We start from the raw sequence: 12579 nt of genomic DNA on the forward strand, positions 1-12579 counted from the left end.
GTATTTTAATTTATGGTGCCTTTTGATTCAACTGACTTCCTATCTATTTTCTCAACTTTCTGTCTGCTGTAAGACCTGTAAGTACTTACATCACTTTCTACCCCATCCTCTTCTTTACTTATTTATTTAAATTAAATTTATTGGGTGACATTGGTTAATACAATTATATAGGTTTCAAGTGTACAATTGTATAACACATCATCTATATATTGCATTGTGTGTTCATCACACAAAGTAAAATCACGTACCTCATCCTCTTAAGTATCCACTTTGTTTTTTTATATAGTATTTTATTTTATTATTTTTAATTTTTAAAATTAATGTTTATTGTAGTGACAATTGTTAATAAAGTTACATAGGTTTCAGGTGTACAATTCTGTATTACATCATCTATATCTCACATTATGTGTTCGCTACCCAGCATCAGTTCTCCTTCGATCACCATATATTTGATCCCTTTTATCTTCAAACACTCACTTTGAAAGCTAATAGGCCAGAATTATCTCAGTCACTCAGATATGCTCCTCCACTACTGATAAAAGAATGAGTCCCCCACATCACTTCCAAGAACCTGGATAATGAGCCTGCATGTAGGCAACTCAACCAACATTTGCTGAAAGTACAAACCTCCTCACTCCCCCATCTGAGAGTCAATCCCTAAGATTTGTGGGGAGTTATTTTACTACCTAAACCAGAGAAAATTGGAACACTGGGAAAAGTTGCCACTATTTGGAGATTATGAGCTTTAAACAAAATGGACAGGGATATGGGATTGAAGATCTAGTCTATGATTTCAAGCGTCACAGAGAAATGTCACCTAATCTGAAATGTGTCTGGAGTTCAGAGGTGGATACAGACAAAAAATTTAATGTCATCTGTGCCACCATCTGAGAACACTTCAAAAACTAGCAAGGTCAATGCTGTTAGAATCATAATTTCCATTTCTACAATTTCTAGGTGACAAACACTGGATTTACCTTCCTTGTCTATAAACACTCACATTGACTGGGTAAAAATATCCAAGAATTCTATTGTGATACCAACTTAAATTGATTAGCAAAGATTCAAAGTCACATGGCCACATTTTCATCCATATTTTTCATGCTCTGGAAGAAATGGTGAGGAAAATATCATTCTTCCTTCCCATCCATAATTTCTTTTTCTCTGAATAGGTATTAGAATCAGTGGTGAGGAAAGGATTTACCAACCCGATGGGATCTACCAACATGTCATATCTGAACCCTAAGACAGTGACTCTGACTGGCATCCCTGGACTAGAGCATGTGCAGTTTTGGATTGGATTTCCCTTCCTTGGTGTATGCCTGGTGGCTCTCCTGGGGAATATCTTCTTGTTAATCATCATCCCTACAGAACGCAGTCTTCACCAACCCATGTACATCTTCCTGGCAGTGCTGGCAGTCACTGATCTAGGTCTCTGTGTAGCCATTGCTCCAATGATGTTGGCCATCTTCTGGTTTGGCTCTTGCTCCATGGCTTTTGGTGCTTGCCTTACCCAGCTCTTCTTCATCCATGCCTTGCAGGGTATGGAATCTGGAATCCTGTTGGCGATGGCCTTTGATCGCTATGTTGCCATCTGTGATCCTTTGAGGCACACAGCCATCCTCACACCTCTTTTTTTAGTTCAGATGGTACTGATGATGGCAATTCGGTCAACAGTGCTTGTTGGGATCTTACCCATTTTACTTACACGGGTGCACCTTTTCCAATCTGTGGTTATTCTTCATTGCTACTGTGAGCACATGGCTGTGGTCAAGCTGGCTGCAGAAGATGTCCGTATTAACAAATCATATGGGCTTTTTGTGGCTTTTGCAATTCTAGGTTTTGACATGATCTTTGTCTTCATCTCCTACATTCTGATTTTTTGGGCTGTTTTTCATCTTCCCCAGAAGGAGGCACGACTCAAAGCATTCAACACCTGTACTTGCCATATTGTTATCTTCCTGGAATTTTATATCCTTGCCTTTTTTTCCTTCTTCAGCCACCGTTTTGGACATGTATCATCCTATGCCCATATCCTATTGTCTACCATCTATCTTCTTGTGCCCCCCGCCCTTAACCCCATTGTGTATGGTATGAAGACCAAAGAGATCCGTAGGCGGTTGATCAGATTTGTATTCTGAAGCCTGACACCCAGCAGTGATCTAAAAATAATATGATAGGAAAAAGTATATTGACCTGTTTAAGGTGGAAACTCCTTTTACTATGTCTATCTTGGTGAGGTTTTTTTGTGTGTTTTTTTTTTGTTTTTTACATTATAACGATCTCCCCTAAATAATTTATATTTTCAAAACAAGAGCACTCAGGATATGAGATAAACTTGGGAGAAAATTGTATATGTATCTCATCCCTCCATCTTTCCCTTTCTTTCTTTCTTTCTTTCTTTCTTTCTTTCTTTCTTTCTTTCTTTCTTTCTTTCTTTCTTTCTTTCTTTCTTTTTATAATCTTGATATGATAATTAATGGCATAATTCAGTTTTATACCTAATTGCTGCTAAAAATAATCTACCAATGTTCTTTCTGGTGGAAAACTTTGTGAATCATCTACAAACTGAACATGTATGTGTTTGTGTCCTGAATTGAAAGTGATGAAGATTACTAAACAACTTAGAATTCTTACCATTATGAAGATAGAATTTGAAGGCTCTAGTAACTATCTCTTTAATTATAAAGAGAATATGCTAGACAAAATATTTTTGTGGCTACCAAATTTTATATATTTCAGGCGTGGATGATAAAAAAGTAAATTATAGCTCACTGTGGTGAAGAATTATATGGAAACACACTGCTTCTAAAATAAAAATATATTTGTGTGAACAAGAAGCTCTCTATCAATGGAGATTTCCAAGAAGTGAGTGAATAATCTGTTATAAAGGTGGATTCTGCAGGTGGCAGATGAGATTAGGAGAATGTCATAGCAGCTCTGAGTACAACTGGCTGGTGTGAGTCAGAGTTATCAGGAACAATTTTCAGTAATAAATTTACTTGCATTAAATGTAAATAAAGGCAATACCCATTTATAGCACATAGAGTGAAATGATGTTACATTCCAAAGAATGTTATTATTGCCAGGCAGATGTCAACTGTAGTTGTGATTATTTTCAGTAGGTGGAAATGTGAACTGATGAATGGTTGTTAGGGTATTTAATTAGTGAAAATACTTAAGTACTTCTTCCCTCTGTATGATTTATAACTCCATTATCTTTGTCCAATCCATCTTTTTTTTCTGGAATGTACCTGGAATGGATTGAGAGTTTTTTCACAGTGGAGCAGGGTCCAGAAGATAAGATAACCTTTGACTTATGGGAGGAAACTACTGTCACACAGAATAAGGTGAATTATCTTGGAAAGGAAGAGAAGTGTCCTGGCTCTCATGAATCCCTATAAATCTCTATATGTGTAAGTGAAAGTGTTTTGCCTACCTTGGAATTTCTAGAAAAACAAAACAAACACAAAAATACCTAATCCAAAAAATTGAGAGTGTACTATATGTATGAGAGCTGCTGTGGGGAGCACTGGAAAATAATCATTGGTGAACAATTATAGAGATGCTTGGGAACATAATACAGAAGCTTACAGAGGAGGTAGAAACTGAAAAATCACTTATGATGGAAATGAAAAAAAGTTGGATGTGGCTAATTGCATTTTCTAAGCATGGCTATAACTGTATCTTCCATATCACATACTCTTCTGTTATATGATTTTGCCACTCACTCCTCAATCAAAAACAGACTCTTCAATATACTTTTCAATAAGTTTGAGACCCTGAAACGTCTGTGAATATAACAGAAGTCAATCTGTGTCAATTCTTGGTAGGGTCCTTAACTGATATCATAGTTTTTCCTTTTTTCATGCTACCATGTGAAAACCGCATGGGTTCTACTCTGATGGAACAGGAGTCACTGTGGAGGTAGACTGACGTGTCCAACATATGAGTGAAGAAGATGCCTTGGGCCCAGCCCTGGATTCCTGTTCCAATCACTATCTGCTACTGCTTGACAGACTTCAAGTGAGAACTACACAAGCTGAGCCCAAGCAATCAACAGAACCTTGAGAAAAAAAAAAATCCTAAAATATTGTTAGGGTGTTGTATTACACAACAATAGTTAAGTGTAAGAAAAAAAATGGTGTCAAGAGTTCGACTCTGAACTAACAAAAACCTAAAACATGCAACATTGACTTTGAGAGTAGATGGACAGAAGCTTAAAGGGTACCAATAAGACTGTTAACGAAGGCTTTAAATAGAATGACAAAATTTTTATTATATACCAGAGAATAAAGGGATCTGTGCTTTGTGATGATGGAACAATTGACAAAACTGTTACCTTTTTTTTAACATAGAAAATTACGTATATATATGTATATATACATATAAATATATATACACATATATGTGTATATATATAATATAATGAACTGATAAATTTAATGAATGAAATTTCTAAAGAATGTTGAAAGTGCCACATATAATAAAATATGTATAGAAAAAGATGAGTTAAGGAAATGTTTAACTTTCAAGTAGGACTCAGAGAAACTATAAAGGCTTCAGGCATTTCTGAGTTCGAGCATAAAACATTCTCATTCACTTTTTCTCTAGACATATTACTCTTAATGTAAGAGCTGGCCTCTTGGGGGGAGAGGGGGGAAAGTGTGCATTTTTAAGATTCCTTAACCTGGCAGTCAGAGCTACCAGGTTAGACTGAAAAGGACTGAGATAGCTCAAAATGAAAAAAAATCATTGGTTGAGTACATATATAAAATGGAAAAAAATCCATTGTATATATGTACCACATCATCTTTATCCAATCATCTATTAAAGGACATGTGGGGACAGAGCCAGGAGTGCAGTTTCCAGGCTCTCGGCCTCACGTGGAAAGATGCTGGCTCAGGTAGTAAATGGCCATCAACTGTGATTGGATGGCCACCAGCTGTGGCTGGTTGGCCGTCAGCTGTAACCAGTGAGCCATTGGCCACTAATATAACTTCCGTGGCTACGCTAGCAGAAAATGGGGGCTAGCAAGGGCGGATTGTGGATTGCGGATTGCAGAGAGGCGGATGCTGCCAGCGAGAATATAGTAGTATGACTCCCCTATCTATCGCTCCGTCGGTGTTCCTTTTTGGCCTCACCACGTCCTGCTTTCTTATGTGCAGAGTGGGACCAGAGACCCTGCATGCCACCCTGCATGAAAAGACACTTTGGTGTTTATCATGTCTTGGGCACCATGAATAATGCTGCAATGAACAGAGGGGTACGTATATCTTTACGGATAAATGTTTTCAGATATTTTGGGTCACTACCCAGAAGAGGAATTGCTGAGTCATATGATAATACCATTCTTACTTTTTTGAGGAACCACCATACTATTTTCAATAGTGGCTGTACCAGTTTACATTCCCACTAGCAGTGTATGTGGGCTCCTTTTTCTCCACACCCCCTCCAACCCTTGTTATTACTTGTCTTGTTGATAATATTGTATTTCCCTGAAAATAAGACCTAGCCAGACAATCAACTCTAAAGCATCTTTTGGAGCAAAAATTAATATAAGACCCGGTATTATATTATATCATATTAATTGTATTATATTAATTATATTATTATATTATATTATATTATATTATATTATATTATATTATATTATATTATATTATAGACCCTGTATTTATATTATGTTATATTATATTATATCATATTATATTACATTATAAGACCCAGTCTTATATTATAGTAAAATAAGACCAGCTCTTATATTAATTTTTGCTCCAAAAGACGCATTAGAACTGATTGTCCATCTAGGTATTATTTTGGGGGAAACATGGTAGCCATTCTAACCAGAAAAACTGCCATTTATAAAACTGCCATTTGTAGCAACATGGATGGATCTTGAGATTATCATGCTAAGCAAAATAAGTCAGACAGAAAAAGTTGAGAACTATATGACTTCACTCCATTGTGGGATGTAAAACTGAAAGCAAAAAACAAATAAAACAAAGAAACAAAAACTCATAGACAAAGACACCAGCTTAGAGGATAAGGGGTTGGGAGGGTGGTAGAAGAGAGAAGGGGGGGTCAAATATATGGTGATGGAAGGAGAACTGACACTGTGTGGTAAACACACAATGCAACATATAGATGATGTATTACACAAATGTACACTTGAAACTTATAAAATTTTACTAAGGCATGTCACCCCAACAATTTTTTTTTTTTTTTTTAAGACTGTCTCCTGTAAAAGGAGAATTTATATCCTGACTTTAGGCAGAAAAGGGGAGGGTGGACAGAGCTTTCCTGCATTCACTGCTTTTTATTTTTTTTAATTTATTTTTTTAAATTTATTGGGGTAACAATTGTTAGTAAAATTACATAGATTTCAGGTGTACAATTCTGTATTACATCGTCTATAAATCCCATTGTGTGTTCACCACCCAGAGTCAGTTCTCCTTCCATCATCATATATTTGATCCCCCTTACCCTCTTCTCCCACCCCCCAACCCCCTTACCCTCTGGTAACCACTAAACTGTTGTCTGTGTCTACCCAAAAAAATTTAATAAAAATTTAAAATTAAAAAAACATTATTTTATAAAAGTGAAACATTTGGGGAATTAAAAGAAGGAAAGTATTAAAAAAAAGAAAAAAGAAAAAGGAATCATTGGAATCCCCAACCTATAAGCTTAAAAAGATTAAGTGAAAACTTGTGGTACTTTAGAAAATGAATGATGACTCAGAGTATAGAGCCTAGATCCCACAGGGTAAAGCCAAAACCACTGAGTAAAAGAGCATTATCTTCATGGAGCAGGATAGGACCCCAGTTCAAAAGCTGGCAACATGTGCCTTTGATTTCAGAACCAATAACTGCATGTTCCATCTTTTTCTCTTCTTGGAATGAAAGTGTTTTTTGCAGTTATCCTATTGCTGTGTTAACATTATATGTTAGCAGTGTGAGAGGCAGCTGACTTATCTTTTCAGTTAATTTCTCTTATCAAGGAAAGGGGAACTTATACTCCAAGAAATACACCCATGAAGCTTCAGCTAAGTCTGTATTTCTTAGATGCTGAAATTCTGGGTGAATGTCATAACAGGATTAGACTTGGAAATTTGGAGGAGGTTTAAGTGTGTGTTGCATATGAGAGGAACTATGCCAGACTAGATTTGTCAAAGTGGTTATAACAGTATCTTCTAAACTCCATGTTTTTCTGCAACGTAATCATCAGGAAATGAGTCTACTTCCCAATCCCTTGAATTTGGTCAAATCCTTTGACTTCTTTGAACACTAGAATACTACAGAAATGATGCTGTGTAAACCTTAGATACAGACTATATCTGGCCTAGCAACATCTGCTTTTTACCTTTTGAAACCCTTAAACACCAGGTAAGAAACCCAGGCTAATTTTATGGAGACTCCATGGGTAGGAATACTGAAGCAACAGGCTTGTCAGTGAAGAACACATATTGGATAGTGTCCATCTTTATGAACCTTCAGAGAATCCAACCCAGCCCCTTTTTGCCGTGCAACCATACGAGAACATGAAATGAGAATGTTAAATTGAGCCCAGTCAACACAAAACTCCAAAATTGGGGGTTGTTTGTAATGTAGCAAAAGGTAATCATAATTAGGAAGGGGAATTATACTTGAGGGAACACATTGGTCCATTGAAGGTAAAAGAATATGTCATACGTAATTTCCTCGATGGAGAAGAATGTCAGCCAGGCCAAAAAAAAAAGGCTTTTTTCCTCCCTCCCTACCTCTTTCCCACTCTTCCTTCCTCTTTCACTCTTTCTGTCTATCCTTTCTCTACCTCTTTTCTTTCCTTCCTTTCGTCTTTCTTTCCTTTCTTTCATTTTTAGTGTATAAGCTGAATGTGTAAGTTCATGCACTCTTTTATGTTCTTGTTGCTCATCAGAGAAGTTATGTGAAATGGGACTTGACCTATTTAACAAGTTTATTAAATTTGTGTTATATACCATTGAAATTCTAGAAACTATGAAAACAAGTATAGACCAAAAATTCTTTTTAATGTGGAAAAATCATATAAAGAGGCAATTATCATATTGTATAACATGTGTTATATTTGAGAAAGGATAAGGAGACATTGGAGACCGATGAAAATGAATGCAACATAGAGTGAAGAAAAAGAAAAGGTGGAGGCCAGAGAAGTATGTATAAGGTGAGTCCCAAAAGTTGATAAAAAACATATAGTAGTAGCATTCTGAGGAGTTATTAATTATTTGAGCAAACTTATGTCTCCGAAAACTGGTACAGCCAAACTGTGAGGAGATTAATAGTGGTTTTACATAGTTATTGATGCAATTGATAATGTACATCAGTTATACGTGCATATATATGTTTTCATGAATGTATTCATATCTTGGGTGAGGTATATGAATATGTATAGATTTGAGTGTAATAGCATGTTAGAGAGAAAGATAGTGAGAGATGTTTGTAGACCAATAAGATGATTGCAGGTATGTATATGAAAGCAGGCATATTTGTATATGTTTATGTGAACTAAATATCACATGTGTGATGCTTGTTCTGGGTAAACCTAGAGATATCTAAATTATGAATATTAGGGATGGGAAGATGGGTGGTGTTTACATGTGTAGGTCCCTTGGTTTATGAGTTCATGTTTAATAACATTTAAAAAAATTGAGACAAGGGTTTTGCACTGCTAATCTGCAGTGTAAAAATCAATTTCTGGGCTTGGCCCTAGACCTTAAAGAAAAGTCAATGTAAGAAGAATGGCAAGGCAGGCAGACCAATATCTGAAGTACAGGACAGATCATAGATATATGAATGTCAAAGAAACCTAAAGTCTCTGGCAGTACAAAAAATGATAGGTTGATATTTGAGGACAGGTATTAAAGAAAACAAATCAAAGAAAGAGTCTCTTGAGGTGAGAAGGATTGTGACTAAGGAATATCAAAGGAAAATGCCTCCCATATAGCATGAAGAATGAGCCAAAGTAGCAAAAAATGTGTAGTTTATAAATAAAGCAGTCCGGTTTAGCTGGATTGATGCCTATACTGCTATTTAGTGAAAATAAAGCACCTTATACTGCAGACTGGAGTCAAGACATGCAATAAGTTGAATGCCATGCTATGGAGTTAAGACTTTATCTTGAGAAACAGGTTGCTGAAGATTTTAAGTAGACAAAAATCAGATAGTTTGGAAATAAAACTCTAGCTGCAGTGTTAATAACATCTTTGAATATGAGATAAATTTGATACATGAAATTCTTAGTTAAAAGAATTTTGCAGTACAGACTGAAAATGATGAAAGTATAAGATAGAAAAAAGATAGTGGAAATCTGCAGAGATATCTTGGTCACTGGTTAATGAAGGAAAGAAAATAAAACTAAATAACTTCAAGGTTTTACATTTAATGTAGCTCAAGTAAAATAAACAAAAATGGGGAGTATAGAGGGATAGTCTACTTGGCAAAGAGATTAAGAGTTTAGTTTGGAAAGCTTTAAGTTTTAAGGTGTATATAAAGAGTGGTTCACAAGGCTGTAACAATATATTTTTTGGAACACAGACATAATTCATGGTTTATGACACAGATCTGGTGTCTTGAATTGTGAAAACATGGGGTTAGGCAGGTAGAAGGGAAAAATGAAGCTAGAGAAAAAATAGTTTCTTTTTTTTTCATTGTAAAATGCTTTCCTATCAAATCCATTCTACGGTATATTGGTTCCATATTCTGACACTAACAGTTACTCTCTAAAGAAGACTGTTCTTTATTAAAGCCCTTCAGACAGAAAAGGAGCTCTTTACTCATTGATATGGTCATGGATACATAAATATATATATATATTCCCCCATTAAGATTACTTTCCATGATGTATAATTTTGTGGTGAACCATCTGAAACATAAATATGAAAGAAAAATCATTAAATCATAAAAAATTAGGTTAATTATTTTTGCCCGTATGTCTTCAGAATATATGCCTAAATTCATTTTTACCTCATTTGAAAAAATGTGCTTCCAATTTATGTTATGTAATGCAATTAGATAAACAATAACATTAACAACAAAATGTTCTCCTATGTTTTTACTTGCATAAGCATTTCGGGAGGGTTCAGGTCGTGAGGGTTTCATAACAACTACACTCTGATGGAAAGAATATGTCCCAGTTACATTCCCACACTGACTGAGTCCTCCTCTTGCCTTGGTTATTCCTTTTCCCATGCAGCCCCAAAGCTGGCAGGAATTACCTCTACCTCCAATCTTACATGATTTTCAGCTCTATATACCAGGTCTCCTGTCCACCTCAGGTATTAACCTTGGACTCCACGACAGTGCAGGATCCGCAGCACCCACTCTCGCATTTGCTTGGTCCGGGCCCCATATATCAAGGGGTTGAGCATGGGAGGCACCAGGAAGTAGAGATTGTCTATGATAATTTGTAGTTGGGGAGCCATATGGTAGCCTAAAATCTGGGCCAGGACAGAAAAGACAACAGGAGAATAAAAGAGAGCAATGACACTAAGATGAGAGCCACATGTGCTAAGAGCTTTGCTCCGTGCCTCCCAAGAAGGAATCCGAAAGACAGCATGAAGGATCAGCCCATATGACAGAACAATGAAAAACAGATCAAATCCCACAGATGCTACAATAACCATGAGGCCATAGACAATGTGGTCAGAGATGTCTCCACAGGCTATCTGAACCACAGCCATGTAGGCACAGTAGGAGTAAGCAATGATGTGGGTTTGGAAGCTTTCCAGTCTTTTTGCCAGGATGGGTGCTGGGGTCAGCAATGTTGCTGCCCTTGCCAGGATAGCCAGTGACATCTTCACAAGCATGTTGTGAGAAAGAATGGTTGCATATCTCAGAGGGTGCCAGATAGCCACCAATCTGTCAAAAGCCATGGCTGAGAGGATCCCAGACTCCATGACATAAAAGGAAGGGATAAAAAACATCTGTGTGAGGCAAACATTGAAGCTGATTTCTTTGGCATGCATCCAGAAGATACCCAGCATGCGTGGCACAATGACACTGACCAGGGACAGGTCAACAACTGATAGCATGGCCAGGAGGAGAAACATGGGTTCATGAAGACCCTTCTCCACCCAGATGATACATAAGATGGTGGCATTACCAATGACTGCAATGACAAAGACCAAAAAAAAAGGCACAGAGAACCAGCCATGGGAAGATTCCAGGCCAGGAATTCCAGCCAAGACAAATATCAAGGGCTGAGGAATGGAGTTGTTGCAAGAGGATATCCCACTCATGAGCTGCTCCAAGGTCTGATTCCTGGGGAGAAAGAAACAAGGGACACTTTGAAATTACTGCAACATTTGCATTTAAAATGTCTGGTATTATAGCAGTTTATGGTGATAATCATAATTATATTGTATCAACTAATGATCAAATGAATGCTTCAGCTACTTGGGGTGAGGAGGGAGATAATCCTATGCTACTTTCTTTGCAAGGAGAAGTAGTCTTAGGAGTAAATTCTCAATAAAGGCATCTCAGCTCCATAGTTTAGAATCTCCTGTGGTTCTGATCCCATTTAATATTCAATGTGTACAGTCCTGTAGGACTTTTTTCCCCCAGATAGCAGGGCCCGGCAAGAAACACAACGTTTTTAATATTACAGGCAGGAGGTGGGAGTGTGCACAAGCAAGAAAGCATGGTTTTCACTAAAGACGAAGAAGTTGAATTTCATCATCCCAGGGTCCTCAATTCTTGAGATTCATCTTGGTGTTTTGGGATTCTTCTCTGGAGTGTTTGTTGACTTTGACAAAGAACCTAGGAAATCTGCTGATCTTGTAACAGAAAAGCATGATTGTATTCTTAAATACATATATTTTGGATGACAAAAGTGGAATAAAAAATGCTTCAATAAATAATAATTTAGTATTTTCCCCGATTATTCTATAAAGTATGGATATAAAATGGGTAAAAGTAAAGGTAAATTAATAGTCTTCTGTGTGTATATATGTGTATTTATATGTTTTTGTATGGAAAGCATAGTTTAGAGTTTAATTATAATACATATTTCTATAGGAATAAGACTTGTATTTGTTAAATATTTTAAACTATGTAACTATTATGAATAGAAATACACATTTACAAATTTATAAACTATTTGATGAAAGCTATAGATTAAACAGCATACTTAATCAATACATTAAAAGTAGAAACCAAACTTATTTTATAATAAATATAAAAATAAGTTATAGAAATAAGATTCTTCTGTAATTAGCATGATTGAAATTAAATTTCATTCTTTGCTCCAGATTTTCTTAGAAACATTCCAAATTTATGATAGTTAAAAGATAATCACAGAAAAAGAGAAGTTTCAATAAAAGCTTAAAATAAAGGGATAAAAAATGTAATACAAAATTGCTTTTAAAATAAAAGTGCAGTAATATTAATATAGGGTCCTTTTTGTTTTAGTTGTTGATGAACTTAGATTGTTTTTGTCTTTTTTGCTAATTAATTTACTGTAAAGAATTAAGAGCCTAAAATACAGTGGTATGTCTGCTAAAATACTGTAGCAGAATACATCATAAAATTGAGTTATCAAGATCTAAGTACTTCATAGATCAAT

At 36.0% G+C, this 12579-nt stretch overlaps 2 protein-coding genes across 2 annotated transcripts; one reads left to right on the forward strand and one right to left on the reverse strand.

The window, feature by feature from the left end:
* The first annotated feature begins 1211 nt into the window (after positions 1-1211).
* On the forward strand, positions 1212-9597 carry LOC109436913 (olfactory receptor 52A1-like). Its single transcript, XM_019715792.3, has 2 exons — positions 1212-2128; positions 9531-9597. Exons 1-2 carry the CDS (start codon positions 1212-1214, stop codon positions 9595-9597), a joined length of 984 nt encoding a protein of 327 aa, XP_019571351.3.
* Positions 9598-10294: 697 nt separating this feature from the next.
* Positions 10295-11254, reverse strand: LOC109436914 (olfactory receptor 52K1-like). Its single transcript, XM_019715793.3, has one exon. The coding sequence runs from the start codon at positions 11252-11254 to the stop codon at positions 10295-10297; it is 960 nt and encodes a 319-aa protein (XP_019571352.3).
* Positions 11255-12579: the final 1325 nt, after the last annotated feature.

The sequence above is a fragment of the Rhinolophus sinicus genome, chromosome 14, assembly GCF_057876585.1.
Source record: "Rhinolophus sinicus isolate RSI-liver-muscle chromosome 14, RSI-T2T, whole genome shotgun sequence".
Taxonomy (NCBI): domain Eukaryota; kingdom Metazoa; phylum Chordata; class Mammalia; order Chiroptera; family Rhinolophidae; genus Rhinolophus; species Rhinolophus sinicus.

Excerpts from the sequence above, each read along its gene's own strand:
- LOC109436913 (XM_019715792.3), top strand. The coding sequence starts at position 1,212 with ATGGGATCTACCAACATGTCATATCTGAACCCTAAGACAGTGACTCTG. Across the intron at positions 2,129-9,530 it reads ATCCGTAGGCGGTTGATCAG|AATATATTTTTTGGAACACA; the intron begins ATTTGTATTCTG and ends CAAGGCTGTAAC.
- LOC109436914 (XM_019715793.3), bottom strand. The coding sequence starts at position 11,254 with ATGAGTGGGATATCCTCTTGCAACAACTCCATTCCTCAGCCCTTGATA.